The sequence below is a fragment of the Halichoerus grypus genome, chromosome 3 (genome assembly GCF_964656455.1).
Source record: "Halichoerus grypus chromosome 3, mHalGry1.hap1.1, whole genome shotgun sequence".
Classification (NCBI taxonomy): domain Eukaryota; kingdom Metazoa; phylum Chordata; class Mammalia; order Carnivora; family Phocidae; genus Halichoerus; species Halichoerus grypus.
Window position 1 is genome coordinate 131,946,987 of NC_135714.1, and position 26,290 is coordinate 131,973,276.

The window sequence follows — 26,290 nt, forward strand, 5'->3', positions numbered from 1 at the left end:
GAGAGACTTCTGACATCCATTCTTAACTTTTATAGTAGAAATATTTATATAAAAAATCTTCAATTAAAAATATAGTGCTAAATTACTCTATGGAATTTATTATTAGCTAATAACATAATTTTATCTAGGCAAACTTTTAAAAGTGAGGTTGAACGGATAAATTATTTCACACCCAAAGTTACTGTATCTAGAAGAAAATAAAATGAAGAATATCTACAAATTAATCTTTAAAATTTAATTTCTATACCTGTACGATGTTATAAGACAGAGCATTGAAAAAAAAAATCATCATTCTCTTTGTAAAGAAGGCCAAGCAAATATGTCTTGGGTGGCAGTCAACCATATACTTATTGCTTCTAACAATCCTGGCCCTCTATCAAGACCATGCATTTCTGGTTCACTTAATCAGGAATAATTTTCTTATTTGGCACAGTTATGACAAATTTCATTCTTAATTTCTCATCAGATGTCCAAAAGACACCATATTAAAATTCAAATTACGGCAAAACTCCCTAAATGAGGTATATGGGGAAAGGAGAGAGATACAACTCTAAACATACTAGATCTACGGAAAATGACTTCATTTTAACATTTAAATTTATCGTTCCCCATTTCCCCTCTCCATTATTTTCTGTCCTACATTCATTCCTTATTCAGTCTTAACTAATCTATTTTAAGTATAGCAGTGTAATCAGCAGTAATGTGACCAGACTGCACTATACTTATTTTCCATTTATTTTCATAGAAACATTTTGGCAGTCAGTCTAGCTCATGGTGTTCTTTGGAGATTTAATCATACAGAAAACCAGGTACGACAGAATATACACTACTTTTATATACAAACTTGAGTCCTGAGAGCAAAACAGAAAGGTTAAAAGAGGGGGGTAACTTCTCATTAAGGCTGGAAGAAATTTGAGAAACTTAAATGAGGAGATTCTGCAAACCCTGACTGCATTTTAACCAATCTTGAAGAGCTAGCTTAAGAATGTCTTGTTCAACCGTTCATGACCGATGGTGACATCACAATCAGGTTATATTTGAACTTCATCTTCTGCTTTAAGTTCACGGCATGTACCACTCAGATGTGTTCCCGACGATTCCCCATGTGACGACCGTGGGGTCACAGCAGGGGTCTTTGCAGTCAGCAGGAAAAGAGATGGAGAAAAGCTGGGAGTCATGGCTTCAGGCAGAGAACTGAGATGGTAGGGAAGGGGGGAGTCTGGGTATTTGTGAAGCACTTGCCCCGGGGTTCTGGCTGGCATTCTTGGTGGAACTGTTTTAAGCCCGGGCTGGGCTACTGCGGTAATCAAAGGTGGTGGGAAAACCAAAGACGTCTCTTTAGGAATGCCAGTCGTCTGTAAATGTTGGTCCTTTAGTTTTGCAATATCGTTAAATACCGAGGCGAGAGGTTGGAACTTGGGTTCCCAGCTGAGGAGATAATCCCAGTGGTAGTTGCCTCTCACATCGTGATTAGAGGTTCTCTGGGTGGAAAGAGCCACGCACCTTGCTTCCTGATCCCCTGAAATAAAGACGGACTCTCTCCTGACATCAGCCCGGATGCTCTCTTTTACCTGTCTCTTCTTTAGTGTCTGGGGTAACACATTATTTTGAACATAGGTTATGCCACGGCCTTCTCGATCTTCTTCCTCAAATGCATGGCTGGTTTCTGCTGTGTCAGCAGTGACCACCACATCGGTTTCTCCAGACAAGCAGGAGAGCTGGTCCGAGTCCCTTGGGATTCCAGAGTCTGGGACCCTGGACTCCCGGTCACTCAGAGCTGAGCCAGCGTCCTTTCTGTAAGGATGCTCGTTTATCCTCTGGATTTCCTTATCTTCTGCAGTTTCTCCTTCCACAGAGCAGTGGCCACTGGAGTTTGAGTGCCTGTACAAATTCACAATGTCCTTCTCCATGAGACTTATTAAGCTCAACCACTCAGGCAGGGAGTCCGCGGGCACCACCGCGTTATTGTCCTCGTTAGTCTTCTGGAAGGGCTTGAGCATGCTGCCCTCTGTGGTCAGTCTCAAACTGATATCTAAGGTGGACGATGTTTTCTTGTCTTCGTAATTGTTGGCTGCGTCTTTTTGTTTATGTCTTAAAATCAGTACAATTAGAATGAAGATGAGTGTCAGAAACCCTAAAAAGGAGACCGTGAGGCTGATTGAAAAGCCGCTGCCAGATACTCCTGAGTATTGTCCTTCTGAGAAAGAAGACATGTTCACAAAAACAGTGCAGAATGTAAACTTGGAGTCCGGTTTGGGGCTACGAGCAATGATTTTCATTTCAATGGTGTCTTGTTCACGGAACTGACTTCTTATTAGGGGAGGTGCTCTAGTTAAATAGATGTTTCCGTTCGTTTTATTCACTAAAAAGAAAGGAGATGGAGCGTCCAAAGAGTACAGAACAACTCCATCAATACCCGCGTCTGCGTCTGACGCTTCCACTCTGCCGATCAGCTGTCTCACTTTATTCTTCTCTGGAAGGTTGAAAAAATACTCCTCTTGAGTAAACATGGGTTCAAACTCATCTATCCCTTCAATATCCAGCCAAACCGTTAAAGTGGCTGTTGAGTCACCTTTGTCTTTTGCCTGCACTGTGAGGCAGTATTTATTGTCATTTTCATAGTCAAGGGCTTGCTGAGTGTGAATATCCCCTGTTAAAGGGTCAATGAGGAAGGGGTCATGATCACGAGGCATCCCGTGAGTGACCGAACAGGGTGATAACACAGAATAGGTCAGTTCTCCATAAGGACCTGCGTCAAAATCCAGAGCATTTACGGAACATATGGTGGAGAAAACAGGCACATTTTCAGGAACAACACAATTTAAGCTCGAGAACATAAACTGAGGTGCATGGTCATTATCATCCAGGACATTGATAAGCACAACTGCAAACGAAAAATGCTTCTTTTCTTCATCTGAAGCTTGAACGGTTAAAGTGAATTTTGTCGTTTCTTCATAATCCAGAAGTTTAATCAAATAAAGAACTCCAGTTTTTTCTTCCAAGTGAAAATGCCCCTCTTCATTTCCAGAGATGATGTGGTAGATGATTTCTGCATGTGAACCCACATCACGGTCATGTGCAGAGACCACAGTGATGTGACTCCCCAGAGGGGTACTTTCCTTGACGTGGGCGTGATATTTCAGACTGTTGAATTTAGGAGGATTATCATTGACATCCAGTACTTCTATTGCTACAGTGGCTGTGGAGCTCAATGGAGGGAAGCCGTGGTCAGATGCCAGAATGATAAGCTTATGACCGTTAGCTGCTTCTCTATCCAGACTGTGAAGCAACACCAGGTAACCAACTTGCTTATAAGGATATTCTGAATGAATGAAACTAGTTTCCACATGGAAATTGTTCTGTGAATTACCGCTGATGATGGAATAATCAACATGTGTGTTTTCACGGGTCCAGTCATGGTCAATGGTTGAAAATGTGACAAGCGTGCCTCCAATTTGAGCATCTTCCCTCAAGCTGAGATTATAATATTCTACCGCAAACTCAGGAGCATAATTGTTCATATCTTGTATTTCTATCTCTACTAAGGTGAGAGCCCTCAGGTCAGGAATTCCACCATCACTGGCTTCAACAAGAAACTGAACTGTTGATTTTTTGTCCAGCAGTAATACAGGATTGATAGTAAATATTGTGCCTGAAAAACAAGACATAGCATTTTAATGCTGTGAAATTAAATTTTCAGGATCCAGTTGTCAGCAAACATTTACCAAATATTTACTAATAGGTTTAGTTATTTGCTAGATTTGTTATTTAAGTTACAACCAAGAGTAAATCCAAATAGAAATTTCGAATTTTTTATATTTATGCTTTTGTAACACTTAAGATCCAGAAGTAATACTCCTGGCATTCACTCTAGTAAATATATGAACCACTTGAAGATGACTTTGCCGAAATGTCTCTTAACTTTATTTTGTATAATAAGCTGCCCCATTATCTTTTTTTTTTAAGAAAATGTATTCTTATTTGAAAAATCTGTATCCCATTCTACTATCCATAGACACATGTATAGAGACATTCTAGTATAAAGATATTGATTCTGGAAATACTGGTTGACATTCACTCTAGTCAAATGAAGGTAGTATATATAATAATGCCGAGTTACAACTATTGATAATTTATGGAGGTGTTTTTCCTAAAGCTCTTCATTAATTCAGCAAGTGGATTTCCCTTAAATGAAATACATTTAATACATTTTATTATTTTTAATATAGAAATATGTAATTAGAGTCTCACCATGAACTAAATTGATCTGATAGCATTTAATGTTTTTTAAAGATTTATTTATTTTCAGAGAGAGAGGGAGAAAGGGAGGGGGGAGGGGCAGAAGGGGAGAGAATCTCAAGCAGACTCCACACTGAGCAGAGAGCCCAATGTGGGCTCGATCTCGTGACCCTGAGACTGTGACCTGAGCTGAAATCAAGAGTTGGACTCTTAACTGACTGCACCATCCAGGTACCCCTATTTAATGTCTTAAAAACATTCTAATCAATATCTCATTGCAAAGCTCGTTGATAACGCACGTCAAGCAAAGTGTTGCTAGGATTAAGTGCTCAGAGGGACCACCTCACACACTGTGATGTGCTGTGGCCAGGATAGCAGTTGATATCATCTGAGCACTGTGCATCTCCAACCCCCGGTCCCCCTCAAAAGAGCCAAATTTCTGGCATGTTTATATCCATACAGTAGCATTCACCCACAGGCTGTGTGGTAACATGACCTACTTCTCCCTTTTGTAACACACCATGGGCCTCATACCAGTATTTTGTGATTAAATTCTTCCTTGGGGCAATCCTGAGGTTAATTTTTTTTTTTATTATTGAGATATAATTAGTATATAACATTGTGTTGGTTTCAGGTGTACAATCTAATGATTTGATATCTGTATATATTGCAAAGTGATCCCCACAGTAAGTCTACTTACCATCTGTCATCCTGAGGTTCATTTTTAAATCAGCTCTCACTAATGAAATAATGCAATGGCATGTAGAAATGGGGAACACATGGTGTAACACGTCCCAGGCCCTGTTCTTTTCACACAGAGTGTGCTCTGCTAGGGACAGTGCTTTGCTAATCATAATATCATATCAAATTTAACTTTTACTATCTACGCATTGTTATGCTTTCTCTATACAATTCTTAACTGTTTTAATCTGAAATCACTTGCCTGAATGCATTTCATGACCACAAATGACTTGCTGTCTGATAAAAATATAAAGAGCTTTGGAAGGCATCAAATAAACTGGAATACCACAATGATTGTTCTCAGTAGAGATGCTCGAATAATTTTCCTTGTTCAGTTTTTTGTCCTTATTGAATGTATTATGCTATTACTGAACTTAATGTACTTGGCGTGGAAAAAAAGCTTCCACACTCTCGTAACACGAAGTCCTCAGTACTAAATGGATCCCTTCGCTTTCATTTTAATGCTTGTTGAGGCCTGGGATAATTACTTAAATTGTCCTTGGTTGGACTGATGAGCTGGGTGTTTACTACATTGGGGTCTCTGAAGTTCTGCGCATTTGCCAGCATGTAATCAATTCCTTTTGCTTTCCAGCCATTGAGATGTTGGAGAAGAGAAATAACACCAGGATTTGCTACCACAACATTTGATGTGAAGAGAAATAAGAAGGGTGGCATCTATAATACCAGGGGGGTGAGGTGGAAACATTTTAGGAGCATTTGGAAAAGATTATTTCAGGCTTCTACACTGTAACTCAAACCTATGAACGCTAAAGCCACAATAAATAACTCACCATTCATTGGATCGATTGAAAATTCCTTAGAAGAGGAAAGGATTCTGTAAGAAATGTTCTCATTGCTTTCTAGGTCCGTGGCTGCCACGGTCAGCACTGAGTACCCCACAGGCACCGATTCAGGAACAGTGACCTGAAGGAAAAAGAGAGAAATGAGCCTTGTACTTACAGGCTGGAGATATTTTCATGAACAGGGCCAGAAAGTAAAATCATTGCATCCATTTTGCTTATGGAAAACACACATAGTAATTTATAGAGTTAATATATTAAGAACATTATTTTGTAGTCCCAGAATTCAGAAAAACAAAATTTAAAAATTTCATTTAGTTTTGATTGCTTCTTATGAAAAAAAGAAGTCCTTCTAAATTATTTCTGCTTGGTAGAGGATAGTTAATAAAACCACTACTGTAGTATTACATACAGAAGATCATTATTTAGGTTAGCTGCCCTTCTGTGTTTATGTTTAAACCATGCATTTGCTACATTCAGAAGTCCTGAAGCCCATTTCCAAGTGCTTAGTTGAATGCTATTATTGTCCTTACTTCTATAAACATACACTAAGCTCTACAAAAATAAAATTTCCACTTCACAGTTTTGTTCATGACTTGTTTCTGCAAAATGTTCATCAGTGTATTCCAAAAATATTCCTAGGAAAGAAAGAGTTTTCCCAAATTAAGTGCCGATTATCCAAACCACCGTATTGTTTGGTACCTCTGCAAATGCTAGGCCAGTTCTGATTGTTATGAACAACTGGACTCCAATCCCTACAAACTAAAAAAAGAAAAAAAAATGATGCTACACATCCATAAGAAACTGAGTTGGATGAGCTCCTTAATTCCATATGTATATACCATAGCTTCCAGGATATTGAATATACAACCCTCAGGATCAACTAAGGCACTAAAACCTGTGGATACTGTCTGCCTAAATCAGTCTGTCAACACTGGTAAGCTTACATTATTCCCTTTTCCTTTCCACTTTGGCTCTGTTTTCAGCATCCCCTTACATTATTTACCTGGTAAGAATCTTGAGAAAATACAGGTGGGTTATCATTGACATCCACCACACGGACAATGAGCGTTCCCTCTGTTTCATGCACAGTATCCGAAATTTGGATGAACAGCTCATATTCGGTAGCTTCTTCAAAATCCAGTGTTTTCACTAGCACCACTGCTCCAGTATTCTGATCAATAGCAAACTTGACTCCAGGATTACTCTCTTTGGCGAAATTGAAGATGAAAGCTGGATTCAAATCCACATCATGAACTGATATCTGAGTCACAACTATACCAGGCAAAGAATCTGCAATAGTCATGACCAATGTCAGCCTCCATTAAAATTCATCCTTTGAAATACTTTTCTTTGATAGTTCAATCCAAACATTTTAACTTTAAGTCCAACATGATTTGCTGTTTCTTGGCATGATTTCCCATACAAAGCTCATTACGAGCCGAACAAAAACTCTGAAGAATTTATGAGCCCAATAAAGTGAAAATTTACCACTGAGTAGGGAATTGAGGAGGTAGAGTAAATTCGATTTTTATATTGCATTTTTTTATCATATGCGTGCAACACAATTCCGGGACCAAGAAACATTCTCAGCCACATATTTATCTTACATAGTTTCTGTATTAAAATCATATATTCATGGGTGATATGGGTGGGAAGAAAGTTCTTACTCAAAACAGTAATACAAAGCATACGATTTTGAAACGTAAGCAAAATTTAAATGACACTGCATCTGTTCTTTAGTCTAAACTTCATAAAAGGGACCTCGTTTTTAAGCTTACAAGTATGGTACAGGTAGAAAGGAGATGCCAAGATACTCAGAATAGTTCCCCTATATATGAGACTCATGTAATTTTCATATTTCAGGCTTGAACATTCTGGGTGTGCATCAACCACTCCTTACCCTATTCAGTATATGCTTTGATTTTTGCCATTTGTTCTGGTGACGTGTTTATAATGGGCACATTGCTGCATTTTGATGCTAATGAACATGCTTAAGAATAGTACCTTCAGTAAAAACAAATGGAAGTATATCAAATAGGTGAGAGGCAGAACTGGAGAATTTTTTCTTTGTAGAATATTTTAGAGTATTTGTAGGTATCCCTATACATCTACAAATATATCCCTCTGTGAGTGGTAATTTGTTTGGAAACTGAACATCTTAAAATGTTAGTAACATCTTAGGAGTCAGGTGGATACTAAGAGTGAAAGGAGAGAGGCAAGAGAGGGGCCAGCACTTTTTGCAATTTCAATGATAGAGTTGGGATGGATTTACCAGTCCGGCTGCTGACCGTGGACAAACTTTGAGATTGCAGACTATGGAGTCATAGAACCCAGGGACCCAAACAATTGGGATTAATTAGCATATCATGTAAAATTTTGTATTTTCTACCTCTACCATTATTGTGGGTAAAATTTTTCTTGCAATGCTGACGGTGAGTTTGCACTAAAGGAAAGTGATGACTCTGTGCAATGAGCATCCCTTCACTTATCACTTGCCATTCGTATACTGCAAAGCCTGACAAAATTTCAGTCTAAGGACATTGCTTCTTCTCAGAGGAGCTCTAGAATGACCATCATAGTCAACAAAGTGTGCTTCTTCATGGAGTAGATTTTGGTTTTGAGAAATATGGACACACACAAAAGCAGCTGTGTGGAATGGCAGGTTGAGCCTGGGGACTTAAAGGCAAATCCCAGCCTCAACATCTAACGTCTTTGACATTTGATATTTAACTTCGGGCCATCGATTTTCTATTCTGTAAAATGAAGACAGAAGCTGTCCACGTTGCACGGTTCCTGAGGATTAGCACTCATACTGATTAGAATGCCTGGCTGGTAGATGATATTACACAAGTGAAAACCATGATTCCAAATCGGCACACTTACTTTCTGCAATTTCCACTGCTTCAGAAGGGAGAAAAGCCGGGGCATTGTCATTTATATCAGTCACCTGTATCTTGATGACACTTGTACCAGAAAGCCTGGGCATCCCTTTATCTGTGGCTTGCACAATCAAGCTGGTTTGGAAAAGAATCAAGAAATGTAATCCATTATCCAGAGAACTAGAAAAACAACATAACTATCAAATATCCCATTGAAAACTTAAAAAATGAGCTGACTAGCTACTTTTATTTTCCCCCTAGCTTTTTCTAAACGGCCTCATTTAAAAATTTATTTCATCAGAACGGTAGCCTGGGGGTGCCTGGGTGGCTCAGTCAGTTAAGCGGCTGCCTTCGGCTCAGGTCATGATCCCGGGGTCCTGGGATCGAGCCCCGTGTTGAACTCCCTGCTCAACAGGGAGTCTGCTTCTCCCTCTGCTCCTTACCCCTGGCTTGTGTGTGTACTCTCTCTCTCAAATAAATAAATAAAATCTTAAAAAAAAAAAAAAGAAAAAGAATGGTAGCCTGAAATTTATTTATTTCTGACTGGTTTAGAGCATCAAATCCAGCAAGCAACCAGGGATCACGTGGCATTTACAAATGAGCCTTTTCTGGAGACAGACTGTAGAATTCAGTCCTTTCCTACCAAGGACAACCTAAAAAGTACAAACACCAATACATGTTCTTTGGGTAAGTAGACTCCCTCCACCCTACCATGCATGGCCTGGATATTACTACATATTTCCATTTTACTGTACCAACAAAGATAGAGCCACTAAGAGATTGCTTTGTACTGATATTTTTTTAAATCCAGATTCAAAATCAAGAGAAACTGTAGAATTAAGAGAGGATGCTGCATGATTAATACAGGTACAAAAATGCATGATTGGCTAGAACTACAGAGTAGGGGGGAAAGTCTATGATCCGAAAGAATTTATATGCAGTGATTTCATCTCTCTTAGATGATGGTACAACTATCTCCAGCAACTAAATTCAAAACCTTCTTAGTGCCTTCAACTTCTCCATTTCTGTCACCAATCTTCCAAAACCCAACTCATTGTGAGTCTTACAGATTTTACCTTCTCAATATCACTTGGATCGGCGTTCCCAACCATTTCAGTCCTGCCTTCAGAGCCTCAGGTAGGCTGACCAGCCTTCTTGCTTTGCCTGGGACTGAAGGGTTTGCTGGGACATGGGACTTTCAGGTTTTTGTTTTTGTTTTTTAAAAAAAAACCAGGACAGTCCCCGGCAAACCAGGACAAGTTGGTCTCTGTAGCCTCATCCCCTTATCATCTTGACCTGGAATGTTCCATCTTCATTATATCCTTTCCCATCTGGAGTACTTGTTTGTCCACCAATCTCCCTACTGCAAGTCTCATCTGCCCCTGTCGATCCCCCACACTGCCACTCAACTGCTCCATCCAACATCCTGAATTGAAAACCTGACTTCCCTATTGAAAACTTTTCCTTGGCTCTTCACGTCTACAAGAGGTAGTCCAGGCCTTGAGCACATACACATGACCTCCAATGTCTTGGCTTCTGCCTGGAATTACTGTCCCTATACTACCCTCTTGATCTTCCAAAGCTCACATCTCTGGGAAGCTCTCCCTGACTTCCGGTCTGGTTCGGATGCCCCTTTCTCAATCCCACAGCACCCTGTACATTCTTCTGACACAGCAGTCATCACCCTTTGTTCTTACTGACTGATTATCTGCCGCTCCTGTTTATTGAGAGCAGGTGAGCTATGCATCTTACTTGATTTTAAAAAAAAATGTATGTTGAGGGCTGGTTTCTCAAGATTTGTCTAAGATTATGAATGTACTGTATGACAGAGCCAGGATTCAAGCCCAGGTGTTGGCTGACTGGAAAGCCTGTGTCTACTGTCTGAGCTCCACTATATATTTTCAACAAGGATATATATTACTGTGCATCTATCATGCCCTAATGTATAACCATTAGCTTTTCACTCCGCTCTAAACACTATGAATTCCAGGAGGGTAGTTGAGGAATGATGCAAGTTGCCCATCAGAAGATAATCTTTACCTCAAAACTGGTGTTAGTCTTAGCATGTGGTTGATACTACCCTTTAAGAAACTGAGTCTTGGAAGTTGACACATTTCCACTTTCTTTTTCCTTAGCTTACCTGATGAGTGGTCTATCTTCCCAATCTTACATTTTAAAATGATGTAAAATAAGCATCAACTCTTTCTTGGCTTAAATCCCACTTTATAGCAAATAATCCCTGTTTATCTACTGTTCGTGGAGCACACGGGCTGCCTTCTATGCTATCGGAGCTGGGACATCAGTAAAACAACTACTTGAATTTCACACTTCTGGAGCTTAAGAATCATTCCATGTGGAAAGTTTGTTTTGTTAGCAGGAACATAAGTCAGGTACATATGGAAATATTTTACTAAAAATAAACAAATCATAATGTTCTCTGCCTCTGTGGCCTGCCCTTCCCCAGTGTCACAGTAAAAGCTCAGCCAGGACATCACATTTATGGCTCTGTCGATTCTTCGGCTATAGCTGCAACCGCCGTGATTTTTACAACGTTACAGTGTCAGGGGTTCCATATAATGTCTAAGTCAACTTAGAAAACATGAGAATCTTTGATACGGAGTAAAATGTACAATTCAGTTTCAAAATAAAAAGACGAGTAAACAGTTCCTCAATAGCTTGAAGAACAGATGGAAAATTATGAAGGCAGATCCACCAAGATTCTACACATAACTTCTGTGAGACCTCAACTTTTCTATGATGGCTCCTTGGCAGTCTTTGTAAAACTATTGGTTGTAACCAGTCCAACTGGCTCCAGGTTTCAGAACGGCTGCCCCGATTATTACATCAGCAGAGATTATAAATGAAACTGACCAGATTTTGAACCGGTCCGTTCTAACTCAGAGCATATTTCCCCTATTCTACCAACCACAGGAAGCTTCTTTTATCACCTTAAACTTTAGATGGGACCTTGACCAGGCGGTATCCTTTCTGATTGCTTTAACAAATACTGAAGGTGGAAGGGAATTTTTCAAAACTCCCTCTCCACAGTATCTTAAATGTCTACCCAGAATTCCATGTTCTTTCTGAAATTCTAAGTAAAACAAACATATCAGCCAACATCAGAAACACCAATGAAGAGAAGAGCTATGACTTCTGGTTTTAACTACACAAGTTTTATCTCTTCTTCCTCCTGAGATTCTATGATAATGATAGCAAAAGAATTTAAAATAAGGTATATATCCATAAGGCTAACAGTAAAGCGGAGAAGATTTTGGTGGGTAGAGGTGGTGAGAAGTTCCAACAAATTTCTGGAAAATGCAAGCAGATTTGGGAGTGGTTACAGATAAGTGGGTAACAGGAAACCACAGATTGAAATATATCTGGAGGGAGATAAGGATGAGTGGGGAACAGATTTGCCCCCACATAACCAATGACAGAAACAAGACACGACAAGGGGTGGGGTGAGATATTGAGCTAAAAATAGCTTGACGATTATTTTAAACTCAAAACACAGAATAATCAAGTCCCCTTGCCCATTGCTCTTCACTCCCAGAAGATTTTCATCTTCAGAGTAAATAATATTGCAGGTCTGCCCCTGGAGAAATATTGTCATTTGTATGTCGTCCTGCAAAGTAGTCAATTTCCTCTCTGGTTCATCTGAAAGCGAAGTGTGCTGGTTGATAAGCTCTGCCAGCCCACTCAGAGATTCTGAGGACTTTGCTCTTGCCTCACTCAGAAGCGAGGATCGTTAGTTACTTACAGAAAGTCTCCAACACGAAAAAGAGTGTAGAACAGATGAGGAGAAGAAATAAACCTGAAAGAAACAGAGATCTTGAAAAAACAGTTCTAATTTATGTCTTTGGAGAGCTATCAGAAGGCAATGCAGGATGAAACAAGAACAAGATGCTATGGAAAAGCAGAAAGATCAAGAAAGAGCTTGTGGAAATAAGAAATATGTATATAACATCTCCTTAAACTCCTTAAAATAAGGAACACTTCTAGTGGATTCTAATCCAAACACATTGTGAAACCCTTTTCTTTTATGGAGTCCAACCTCTCCCTGTGGTTTCCATGACCATCTTTTCCAGGTTCTGTTCCTTTTCTTCCCTGAATCTATTCTGCTGGCTTCTATTTGTCTGCTTGATCCTCAAGTAGTGATAATCCCCCAAATTCTCATCTTGCGGACTTTCCCTAGGTAATTCCATTTTACATATTTTCCCTGGATGAATCTGAAATCTAAATCTTGGATGAAGACCTCTTTCCCAGGCTCCAGATCAGTATTTTAATCGCCTAAGGAATGTCTGAACTTTTGTTCTTGCACTAGCCCTTGAAACTCAAAATGCCCAGAAAAAATCCCAATCCCAATCCCCATTCCAACCCCAATTCCAATTCCTGCTTTTCCTATGAAGAAATTTCAGAATCACTTTCTATCTCTTTCCTTGTTGAAGAAATTCAACTGTTGACCATGTTCCTATGGATTCCATACCTGAATCAATTAGTAAGTATGTTCCCTCCTACCATCCCCACTGCTTTATCCTCATTAGCAGATCTTTCACAGCCATTGTCTAGCTTAACTAATCTGTCTGATGCTGGTCCTCCTCTGTCTTGCAATGTATCTATTACCAGATGTCTTTTAAAAATAAAGATCTGACCATGCACTGACTTGCTTAGACTTTTATATGCCCTACTGAATCAAGCACAATTTCCATTATATGGGATATGAAGTCCCTCAAAACTTGCCTGAGATCTACCAGCCTCTTTTTTTTTTTTTTTTTTGGTTTTGTTTTGTTTTTCAGATCATCATAAGTTTGTTTCTAATTTTACTAAGGTATAATTGACGTACACCACTGTGTAGATTTAAGGTGTATAACATAATGATTTGATATCCATCATTTCATACAGATACAAAAAAAGAGAAATGATTTTTTTCTTGTGGTGAAATCTCTTGAAACTACTCTTTTTAAAAGATTTTATTTATTTATTTGAGGAAGAGAGAGAGAGAGCATGAGCAGGGAGGGCAGAGGGAGAGGGAGAAGCAGGCTTCTCACTGAGCAGGGAACCCGATGTGGGGTTAGATCCCAGGACCCTGGGATCATGACCTGAGCCGAAGGCAGATGCCTAACTGACTGAGCCACCCAGGCACCCCTTAAAACTTCTCTCTTATCAACTCGCAACTATCTCACACAGCAGTGTTAACGATGTCATCATGTTGTAGATCACATCCCCAGTATTTATCTTGTAACTGAAACTTTGTACTTCTGGCCACATTCCTCCTATTCCTTCACATCCCAACCTCTTTTTCATTACCCCACACGCAGGTGCTTCTCAGGTGCACGGGACCACTTGTTACTTCCAAACATACCTTATAAACACTTGTGCATATCCATGACTTTCCTGCTTTTGGCCTGAAAGTCTTTTATTCTTTTCATGGAGAGTCAACAGAATGGGGTTGCAATCCCAGCTCTGCTATTTATGAGTCACGTATTTTGGAAAAGATAATGAACATCTCAGCCAACTTCCTACCTTGTAAACAATACTTGTTTCTCAGTATTTCTCTCACGGTCATAATGAGCTCTCAGTGGAGAGTATGAGTTTAGCGTTGCTCTTGGCAGTAACTGCTCTTTGAACCTGAATATTTATGCTACAGAAATTGAATATTTAAACCTTTAAATTAATTCTTATTTACCTGAAGTTTTTCTTCCCTGTTTCATGTTTCATAAAGACACAGGTATGCACTTTGCAGATGCATTCGCATGATACAATAGAAAGCCCTACTAGGACCTCTCACATGGGCAAGAATCCCATCAGTTCTACCATTTACTAGCTGTGTATTCTTGGCAAACAACTGTATTCTCTGAACTTTAATTTCCTCTTTCTGTAAATCTTAATCTGTTATGAGAATTCGACATATAAAGCAGCTCTATAAATGGCAACTATTGTGATTATTAATATGCCGCCTGCCATGGGTTATAATGGCGCTTGATTTTTGAGTTCCCTAAAAACAAGAACACTTGCATGTGTCTTTACATCCCCAGCCTCACGCTTAGTAAATAGTTTTTACAATTCAGAAATGCCAGTCAGATAGAACTTAAGGTCTATTTTAGAGTTGGTCATCACCTCTCCACTGAGTTTTCTTACATGTGGTTTTAAAATAAGGCCTAAAGATTACTTAATTTTTATTTGTAGTATATTGACTATAATCAGAACTGAGAATATCTTTTCCTCCCTCATTTTATATTGTAAAACAGAGGGTTATAATTGGGAATATTTTCTTCAACTGGACAAAATAGCAACTTCAAAAGTAAAGTTAAAAGCGGAACAATACCATTTCCAAAGCATTCACTAAGGATGTAGCAGGCTAGGGGACAAGCATCCTGAATTTCCTGCTCCTTGAAATATCAGGGAAAGCCCTAAAGAAGAAGAGAAGCCACAAGGGAGAGGAGGAAGGGGAGAACCTGAATAGGCGGGAGGTTTAAAATATTTCCTCGCCTTGGTGATAGTGGAGACTGTGAGTATGAGTGTGTGTGTGTGTGTGTGTGTGTGTGTGTGTGTATGTGTGTGGTTGTCTCTGTCTCTCTCTGTGGCAGTGTGTGTTTAGTTAAAATTCTCTCCACTCCTGCTTTTCTTCTTCATGGGGAATTGGAGAGGGGCACTTTTCAATATTGGGACCAATTTAGATGTTCGGAACATTGAAACAATGACGCAAATAGGAAAAAGCTTAAAGGAGTCCGGTTTAATTACTAATTAGGCTCCATTGAGTAAGAACAGTAGGACAGAAAGTCATTACAACCCGGAAGTGCTTAGTTCCTGGAACACAGCAGACCTTCGATAATCTCTGAATTTGTAATCACTCAGGTGCCACTAGGCTGAGACCGACCTGTAGTCATCTACAGAGAGAGAAAAATGGCTTTATGCTTAAGATGGCTGTAGAAACCATGTAGCCGCAATGGGTTTTAACATATTTAGACAGCCGGTTTTAATATGTTTATACAATAAGCATCATAACAATTAATTACATTAAAATATTACTGAAAAAAAATCCTACTCATTAATACAGGGTAAGGTCTTAAACTTTTAAAATGCTCTTGAAGTAATATTTTGAAATATATTAAACAAAAAAGAATGAAACAATCAACATTTTAGAGCCGGAAAGATTTTCAGAGGTCAATTAATCCAGTCCAGTTAATTAATAACAGATCCATTGTAATCGGCTCTTGCCGCTCAGCCACATGCATCTACTGCCCTTTCCTCATTAAATGTGAAAGCAGTCTGGCCTAAAAGAACACCGGCATGCAGGTCTCTCATCTGCCTGCTTCTTCCCCATGTAGAAGATGGGCTCTGTAGCTTGCACAGTGGAAACAGGGTGAGTCAACATCAGAACACTTGGGCCTGAGCCTCTGCTGGATCACTAACTGGCTCCGTGGCCCCGCAAGCCACCGTGTGTTGGTTGTCTCAGAGTGGATGAGAGAACACCTAACTCGGCTTCCTTGGGGGGCGACCAGAAGGATTAAAGGAACCACTGTATGTGCAAGGCCTTTTGGAAGAACATACGAAAATATGACACGAATATACTAAAATGCATACTGAGAAAGCCAAGCCTCTGACCCCAGTTTCCCCCATGGCCACTTCTCCAGAGATAGACAAGGTTAAGTTTCTTAGGTTTTCTTCCTGAAGGCGTCCCAGTATATGGGTGCGCCTTGACTCCAATAGGCCTACAGAATAAACCTTTGTTATTTCCCCCACTCACCCATATAGGTAGGGCTCTCTCTTCAGTGGCACTCACAGAGAAACCACCTTCTCTTGTCAAAGGGTAGAATTCCATGGAAGGCTAGGCTACCAATGTTGAGGCAATCTCCACTCCCGGACATTTTTGGTTCCTTAGAGTCTTTTCCTTTTTCTTTTATAGACTGTGATGCCATAAATATATCTGTATGTATAGCTAGACTTTTGTAGCCCTGACTTTTTAAAATAACCAGAAGACCTGCGACACTGCTATTCTCTCTTTTATAGAATTCTGCATCATTCTGTACACCTTAAACTCTAGACAAAATATATTTCATGTTGAACGTGTACTTCATCAGATCATTTCTATTAGAACACAGTACTGCAACAAGGACCTGATGACAGGGTTGTACTTTCATCCATGAAACTGAGTAAAGAATTAAAAAGAGAGATGTCACTCAGTCTTCACTATTTTTAAAAACAAGAACCAAAAACAGTTGCAGAGTGCTCTATCAGTCAGTAGGCATTTCACAAATACTGTCATTTTTAATGTCTCTCATTTAGTACTTAATAGCATCAAAAATTCATAAAAGCTAAGAATTGCAAGGGACCCTAAAGTTGTAGTGTAATCACGTTTTCCAAAGAGCAAATACTTTCTAAGACTCCTTCAGCGTATGAAAAGAGTGATCATAGGTTGGATCAAAGCGCAACACATTTTACAACGAAGCTTACATAACAGGAAGTCATGGCCAAAGCAACAATTTTGTAAGAAACAAGCAGAATACTTGAGTGAACGGATCTGAATCTGGGACAGACCTGTAGGAGCTGGTGAGCTCGTAATCTAAAACCGCGTTTGCTGTGATCACACCACTCCGCGCATCAATGTGGAATGCTTCCTCTTGGTTTCCAGAGAGAATGGAGTACTCAGTGAGGCCGTTCATCCCACTGTCCAGGTCCGCAGCAAAAACCTGTGAGGAAGCAGCTCTTCCGTTAGATAAGGATTTCATCTGCAAGATGGGTTAAGACTGTTTTTCAGACAAATGCACGATGAAAGAATTATGGATTGCCAAACGCACTTTAAAAACAATGATCAAAGGACTTACATTTATAATATAGTAGGCAATGGGTGGGCAAAGTGTTCTGCAGCCTTGTTCAAGGGACTTCCAAATAACTTTCAGTAGGCGTAGCCCATGTTTTGAACTACAATTTTAGGCAAGAGGCGAAAATACAGGGATACCTCAGAGATATTGCGGGTTCAGTTCCAGACCACCCAAATCAAACAAATATTGTAATAGAGCAAGTCAAATGAATTTTTTTTGTTTCCCAGTGCATATATTATAGTTTATTAAGTGTGCAACAGCATAACATTATATCTAAAAAAACAATGTACATACCTTAATTTAAAAATGCTTGATTGCTAAAAATTGCTAACCATCATCTGACTTTCAGCGAGTCAAGATTTTTTTGCTGGTGGAGGGTCTTGCCTTGATGTTGATGGCTCCTGACTGACCAGGGTGGTGGCTGATGAAGGCTGGGGCGGCTGTGGCAATTTTTTAAAATAAGACAACAATGAAGTTGGCCACATTGATTGACTGTTCCTTTCATGAACGATTTCTCTGTAGCTTGTGATGCTGTTTGGTACCATTTTACCCACAGCAGAACTTCTTTCAAAATTGAAGCCAGTCCTCTCGCACCCTGCTGCTGCTTTATCAACTAAGTTTATGGAATATTCTAAATCCTTTGCTGTCATTTCAACAATTTCACAGCATCTTCACCAGGTATAGATTCCATCTCAAGAAACCACTCATCACCATCACCATAATAAATATAATAATAATGAAAATGTGTGACTACTGCAGGAATTACCGAACTGTGACACAGATACAAGGTGAGCAAATGCTGTTGGAAAAATGGCGCCCACAGACTTTCTTGGTGCACGCTTGCCACAGAGCTTCAGATTGTAAAACAAAAAACAACAACAACAAAAAACAATCTCTGTAAAGTGCAATAAAGTAAAGTACAATAAAATGAGGCATTGAACTTGAAAAAAAATTCTAATTTGCTTGAATAGAAGATCCAACTATATTTAGGTTCATACCAGTACCAGAGAAGGAAAGAAATCTCTGAATAGTGAATGGTAGTCTTTAATTTGTTGTATTTCCTGCTTAAAGTATTGCCTGTAAAATTGGCCATATGTGGATTTTTTTATGTATCTTATTGAAAGTCTCATTTTAGAAGGATTTTTAATTAATGAAATAGCCTAGATTTAGTGTGTTATAACAAATTAGATCCTCATCATTTATTTGGTAAATTATCAAAGTAGTGTTGAGGATGAGGCAAAAGTCTTGCATAATTCTCCATGGAGATGTATTATTTAGTCTGTATTACATTTTAATAAAAAATTAATTCTATTAGTGGTTTCAAGATCTTGCTTAAGAATAAGTTGATGGATTAATTAAAATTTTTTCTTCCTTTTTTAAAAATTTTATTTTATTATGTTATGTTAGTCACCATAAAATACATCATTAGTTTTTGATGTAGTGATCCACGATTCATTGTTTTTGTATTTTTTTCTACTTATTTTTATCCTCTGTGCCCCTCAGCCTTGGCCTGACCTCACGTTCCCATCATCTCTCTCCTGGGTGACTGCACTGATGTCCTGACGGGTGTTGGCCTCGAACTCCCTCCACTCTCATCTATCCTTCACACTGTCATCAGATCTCAGGGGATCCTGAGTCGCCCAAGTGGGACATTGAGGACCTCATCAGGAGGGCACACAAGCCAGCTACTTAGTAAAGAAAGGCAGCAATGCACAGTTCCTTGGAGGTCATCAGGAAAAGAAACTCATGTGTATCTGGGCAGAATAAAACCCTTCATATCCTCCGGGTCCATATGCTTCCAAGTGTTACCAAGAGTAGGTCTCCCAGGAGCTGTGTCTGTTAGGGTTTTAGGATGCCAGCAGCACATATCCACTATGGAAAACTTAACCAGGAAAAATGTATCAGAAAGATGGTGTCTGGGTGAAGGCCAAGGACCTGGGACCCCCAGGGGCACAGTTTCTTTTGAGTTGTTGCCACCAAGATGAATCAGCTCTAATGCGCCTCTGTGCTGGTGTCTTACCACTCAAGTTTCAGATCCGAGGGAGAGAAAGCCTACACGAGACTGAGGCAGATGACAATGCCTTGGGCAGGGGACGGAGGACACGTCACTACCTTGACTGACAATCTCAGCAAGACTGCAGCTGACAGAGGATGGGCAGTTCCTAAAAGAAGTTGGCGGGGCTGTAACCAAAAGCGGGGACCATGGGCAGTGTGATGGCAAAAGCAAGAACTACCATAAGTGCTAGAACTCCAGAGCCTTCGACATTCCTGTTTATCTGAACAGGACACAGCAAAATGGCAGTTCTGATTTCCTGGAACAAATTAAATGATCTAAAAATATGAAGAATGAAGGTCCTTGTATCTGTCCCTGACTCGGCCTTCTTGAAGTTTGACCTAATTTGACACATTGGTGGGCCAGGCTCCTTCCCATTTGTTGTACCTGGGCTTTAAAGGTATCTTTCCTTCTTGTGTTCCACATGGAGCAGTCTAGCTCTATCCAGGTGAGCATGAACGATGAAGAGGTACAATGCAGTAGCGCCCCGGTGCAGGGGTCCTCTGTGACAGCAGGCCCCACAGTGGCTCCGGAGGTCTCTGTCATCTGCCCTGAACATGTATCACTGCACAGAGTGATACAGATGGGGCAAGTGAATGCCCTCCCCTTCTTCTCAGTCGTGGCTGAAACCAAAGCATTTCTGGAACAGGCTGGCAAATGGAACAGGGCACTGTCATATAACACAAGTCTGCAAAAACAGCGGAGGAAATCCTAGGTATCCTGGACTGTGTGGGATGCACAGAGCCAAGATTCCAAGATGGCCAAGACTCCACTGGTCTTGTCAGCACCAACAGAGGGGTACCTGTACATCTGGAGCTGAACTGAAGGTCAAAGGAAGGTGTCTCTCCAGACGCAGGTGGAGGTAGCCATACAGTAGAGCATTGTGGGAGGTCTCATCCCAAAGGTGTTCTAACATGTCCTCAGGCTCCCTGACCCCCTCGACCCAGAGAGGAAGGGGGGTAATCATCACTATGGGCTGGATCACAGTAGCAGGGTTAGAGAGGCCAGAGGGAAAGCCTGACTTTGCCAGGAAGGGGTTTTTATACAGATTTCTTGTGCAGATTCCCAAGAGGTTGTACATTTCCCAATGTCCAGGTTCTTGAAGACAGAAGAGCAATTCAACTGTGAAGGGAAAGGTGGAACTGGGTCCGATTCCTGAAGCAGGCAGAGAGGATATCAAGGGTGAGGGGTCTTAGAGCCTGCACGAGACTGCCTTAAAAACAGATCCTCTTTTTCATGGCGTAGGCCTCCTTGCTGAGATGGGGTGAGGCCCGGGAACAGTGGATCTGGGACTTTCACATGAAATGTCTGCAAATTTCGCACCCAGGGAGCTCTTCCATGGGTCCGTGCCTTCGTCCATGCTCATCCAGCTGTGCTTCCGCCGGCCGAGTGCCTGCTCGCCCTTGAAGACCAAGTGCAAATACCATTCATCTGCGAAGTTTTATCCTTTTCCTCCAGGAAGAGTCTGTCTCTCCTCTTTTCTCTCATGACATTAAATGGGCACTTCTATTTAACATGACTAACATGCATTTAAATTTTATGCTTACTTTTCCGACTTCCCCTCTAAGTTGTACACATGATAAGCTGAGCTGAGTTTTGTGCCCCTGTGGATTCGCTGCTAGTGTCGGGCAGAGTCCCTAGAGAAAGCAGGCGGGCACTAAGAGCATGGGATGAAGAGAGGAAGAAGCGTGAACTCAGAAACTCCGGACTTCCTTCGAACTAAGGTTTCATCCAGTTCATCAAACATTTTGCATGCCCTAGACACATTTATGTCCTAGAAAAAGGCTCTAGATACTTTGATGCAGACTGATGATAATTTGCATACACACACAGACACATACACAAAACACATTTCTGTTACCTGTATGATGTGCGCGTTGTGGGACAGGCCTTCAGACACTGACACTTGGTAAACGCTTTGCTCAAAGCATGGTGAGTTATCGTTCACATCTTGTATCAAGACTGTTACTTTGCTGTAGGCTCTGTGCCCCCTACTTTCCGCTAAAACGATGAGTTGTACTTCATGTCTGACTTCAAAATCGAGAAACTTGGGTTCTTTCACAGTGAGTTCTCCTATTTTGATTCCGAAGGAGAAAAAAAATAAAAGAAAATGATGTTGTACTCATTGTTTAAAAAGCTTCAAATCACCTTTCACTCCTATGCTCAAACTCTCACCTGTCCCTCCAAATCTCCCGATGGCTGGCCGCCCTTCCCACCTGACTGGGCTGATTGTGAAAAAAGTTGAGAAACGTGGGGTTATTTGCAAGGTTCCAACACATAGGAGGGAGAGAAACTATGAAATAGGCGAAATGTGGGAGCTGTCTCTGAAATGACCCTTCTCTCTCCATATTTAGTCCATCTCCATGTCTGCAAAGTCTATCTTTCAAACATCTCTTGAATCTGCCCTCCATCGTCACTGCTACTGCCCTCCTCTGAGCCACTGGCATTTCCCACCTTCTCCCCTGCCTGAAGGGCCCCATGGCATCACTCGTCTGGTCTCCCTTCTAATCCAGTTCCCATTCTGAACTGAATCATAAAAATGGACACTGTCATTGTGCCACAGAAACCCTTTCCATGGCTTTCCATGGTGATTATGACAAAATGCAGCATTTTTTAACTTCCATAGGACGGACGTGCCTCAAGAGTCTCACTCCTGCCATTCCCCACGTTGCTCTCTCTGCTGTGCACAGAACACTCATAAATATTCTTTTACTCCGGGGCACCTGGGTGGCTCAGTTGTTTAAGTGACTGCCTTTGGCTCAGGTCATGATCCCGGAGTCCTGGGATCAAGTCCCACATCGGGCTCCCAGGTCAGCGGGGAGCCTGCTTCTTCCTCTGACCCTCTCCCCTCTCGTGCTGTTTCTCTCCCTCTCTCTCTCTCACTCTCTAATAAATAAATAAATAAATAAATCTTTAAAAAAACATTAAATGTTTTCTTCCTCAAATGCTTGTTACAGAGTCAACATGCATGCTTTTCCATCTGCCTGGCATGGTCCCTACTTCTGCGCTTCCTCAGGGATCTTTCCAGACCAGCCAGCCCCATACTGTCTCTATGGTCAGCCCGCAACAGACTCTCACGGAGCACCTGCATGTACTGTGCTCCTCTGTTTCAGACTGGTGCTTCTTCTTGCTTTAGAAGCGTACAAGGCGAGGATGGGTGCCTATCTCTTACACCAACTGTCATATTCCTAGTGCCTAGCTCAGGGTCTGGCCTACGGATGGCAACCATTAATATATGTTATACCCTCATATACAAAGTATAAACAGGTTAGGGAAACTAACTCTTGGGCTTTGTGCCTTGCACGAGTTTCTCCTCCAAATTAAGAAAATTCATCCCCTGATTTGATTTCCTTCTCAACTTTCTGTTCTGTTTTTGTTCTCCCTTTTGCTGACAAATGTTGTACTGAATTTATTATTATTATTTTATTATTTACTTAGCTCTTACTGTCAGAAATTCCATCGAATAGAGATTCATTGAATGAACACTGATTGGGAGGTTGAGACACCTGAAACCAAGTATAAATCCTAGCCCTGGCTACTTAGTTTAGGTAAGTAACCTCCGCTATGTCTGTGACCCAGGGTAAGTCATTCAGGTTCTATGGAGCTGAGCCTCCTCTCCTGTAAAATGGGGGTATTAACAATGACTTTGTAGGGTTGCAGGAGAAGTGATACAGTGCATATTTAGAATGTTCCTGTGCAGGATCATGATATATATTCCAGTGTCCTACCCATGTTCCTCGTCCTTTCCATCATCAGGTATAGATTTAATATCTGCAAAAGCTCTGAATTTAGAAAGAAAACACTTAACAGCCATGGACTAATCAAAGTCTGTTCTTCAGATGAAAGAACCTGAACTGTTTCTGGAAATATGGCCTGGAAGCCACAGTTCTTACTGTTCTATCTGAACCAGTTCCCTCAGACAACCATCCTAGTCCAAGAAAATGTCAGGCTCTTGCCTACTTACCTGGATGCTAATGGGAATCATGCCCTGTTCTAGTGTTCTAACTTCAGTACTGAGTGTTTTTGGGAGATTTTTATAGCTTCTCTTCTGTTATTAAGAACAGCTAAATATATTCTATATGAGGAACTCGCTATACTACAAAATGTAAAATTTCCATAAACCACTTTCGCTTATTGTCATCAGTTATCAACTCAGAAAACCAGATGACTTTTATGCGCCACAGTCTGATATGACTGACACCCCTGGCAGAAAATTTAGGGTAGATACGACCATTGGTAGCTGGAAAAATCATTAAGATGCATTTTGATGAGCTGGCAATGAAACAAGCTGGTCTTCAGAAACCTCTGTGAAACAAGAGCTAAACCAGCACCCCCAAACAGCAGAGGAGCCCCAGTCTGAGGTAGGTCCAAGCTCTCATCCAGCACTCCGTCTCCGCTGAACAGAGCATTCCGCTTGCTATCATGTTCTGTTACTATTAGCCAAAGAAAAATAACATAGAAACGCAACACTAAATTGCCAGTGTCACTTAGTAGAAAGTGTGCCAATTACAGCCCAGATCAAAGTGGATTTTTTAATAAAAGGCTTGTGTTTAGGCTTTGATAATTGGAATTTTGCACTTGGAATGGCTCTGCAGTTCTAATGCTTTCCTTGCTTGGCTTTTATTTTTGGCATAATAATTGGCATATGCTGAGAAAGTTGTGTAAGTAGGAAAGACAATATCCCGTCTGTGAGATGACTCAAGGCTGGCACACCTACCAGACCCACATTTGCCTGGGATGATATACGCATATTTTTCTCAGAGATATCAAGGATTTACTGTCACCGGTGAGATGCAAGAACTACTGGGCTTTCAGTCTGGGCAGAAGTCCACGTTTTTCCTTCCAGTACAAGCCTCATGGGCACCGACTTCATGTTAGTTCTTACGCATAAGCGCACCAGTTCTAGAATAACTTGAGAATGAAATTGCAGTAATATTTCCTTTCTCATATGCGTACACATGTAGCTTTTGCCCAAGTTATAAAATACACATCGAAATGAGGTTAAGATTCTTCAAATGCTAACTGCTTGATAGCATAATCAGGGAATGTCAATCCAATACAAACTGTGCACATGCATATGAACATACCCAAAGCAGACTGTGATAAATATTTATGTTATCCAAAAGTTCTGAAACTATCTCCTGCTAAAACCACATCCTTGACACATGGCAAGTTTGATCATTTTTGTTTTATGTCAACCTACCAAATCATGGGATGGGATGGGAATAACCAAACCATTTGTTATTTACATACACGATGTGAGTAAAACTCCAACATTCTTGCTGGTGTAGACAGTGAGCAGTAGAGCAAACACTGGCACAAAATGGACAGAAAATGCGGTTCTCATCCGAGATCCTTCTTATCAGAACTTACTAAGTCAGTAACTAACAAAATGGCTTTCTCACATTTTTACCCTTAAGAAGAGTAACCATAACCTTAGTGATCTTTATGGATTTATCACACATGCCAGTTTTCTATCTTAACTGGCATATGGCTTAAAATACATATGCTCATAAAACCTATGTTAGGTAGCTTTACACATAAGCTTGAAGATTATGCACCAAAGGTGATGTGAAAGATGATTTGAATATCATAATTAAAAGTTTTTAAAAAGGTTTCTTGACAGCGGTATGGAAAACTTCATAACAAAAACAACTAAAATGCGTGATAAATTGTGTGTGTGTTGAAATGCATGATTGAGTTGGTATACTAGTAAGGAATCCTCAGAGGACAAAAAAAACCTGAAAACAGTAATCCAGGAAGGTAAGCGAGCACTAAAAGCCCATTTTTGTTCCAAGGGTCTCTAACCCAACCTTCTTCCTTGAAATCCATCTCTGATAGCTGCACAGAGTATGAGAAACAAGGGAAGAAGCCTGAACCCACAAAAGGGGAAGAGTCTAATGGGAAAACCAGAATAAAGCTATAAGCCCAAAGGCTACATATGCTCCAACTGAGTGATCAATATTTAAAAAACAAAAACAAGTTCAAAATGGATGCACAGAAACCTGCTTTTCTTGACCTTGGTGTTGGTTGGAAGGGGAAAAAAAGGTCTCTGCTGTGAATTTATTAACTTAAGCCTGAATTTATGCTGGCCATACTATCACAGCTATATGTTTTTAAAACCCTCAATAATTACATTTAAGCTAGTCTTTGCTTGATGATGTACCCAGGTGATCTGCTGAAGGAAAACAAGTCCTCTCTAAAGGGCACAAATTCAACCCAGTCTTCAAAGAACCCTCAGAGAAAAAGTTTTAAGGACAATGAACACTCATAGTTAACAAGCATGAAAATCACAGAGAAACAAGGCACCATGACTGAGAACTGGCTAATCTATGGAAAACTGAATAAATCTTCAAAGACTTAAAATGCTGGATTATTGGACACACGATGTGTAATTATTGCATATGTTTAAATGTATAAAAAAGAAGTTTAGAAACATGAGCAAGGAAGAAGAGATTACTTTTTTACAGGCATCTAGTTATGGAATGAATAAATCATGGGGTTAAAAGGTACAACATAGGGAATATAGTCAATGATGCTATAATAACGGTGTATGGTGACAGATGGTAGCTACACTTGTGGTGAGAGTAGAATAACATATAAACTTGTTGAATCACTATGTTTACCCCTGAAACTAATGTAACATTGTGTGTCAACTATACCTCAATTTTTAAAAAAAGATTATTTTTTTGTGAGACCAGGAATTGTATACAAGGAACCCAAGAGAACTTCTGGAAATAAAGATTGAAGAGA

The 26,290-nt window shown here is 40.3% G+C and overlaps 1 protein-coding gene across 1 annotated transcript in view; it reads right to left on the bottom strand.

Annotated features, from left to right (window-relative positions):
- Positions 1-811: 811 nt before the first annotated feature.
- Positions 812-26,290, bottom strand: part of DCHS2 (dachsous cadherin-related 2) — a 119,939-nt gene continuing 94,460 nt past the window's right edge. Inside the window, 6 exon segments of the mRNA XM_078068246.1 lie at positions 812-3,652; positions 5,772-5,904; positions 6,787-7,073; positions 8,667-8,797; positions 17,201-17,352; positions 21,399-21,610. Coding sequence (XP_077924372.1) covers positions 1,032-3,652; positions 5,772-5,904; positions 6,787-7,073; positions 8,667-8,797; positions 17,201-17,352; positions 21,399-21,610 — 3,536 coding nt within the window. The 3' untranslated portion in view covers positions 812-1,031.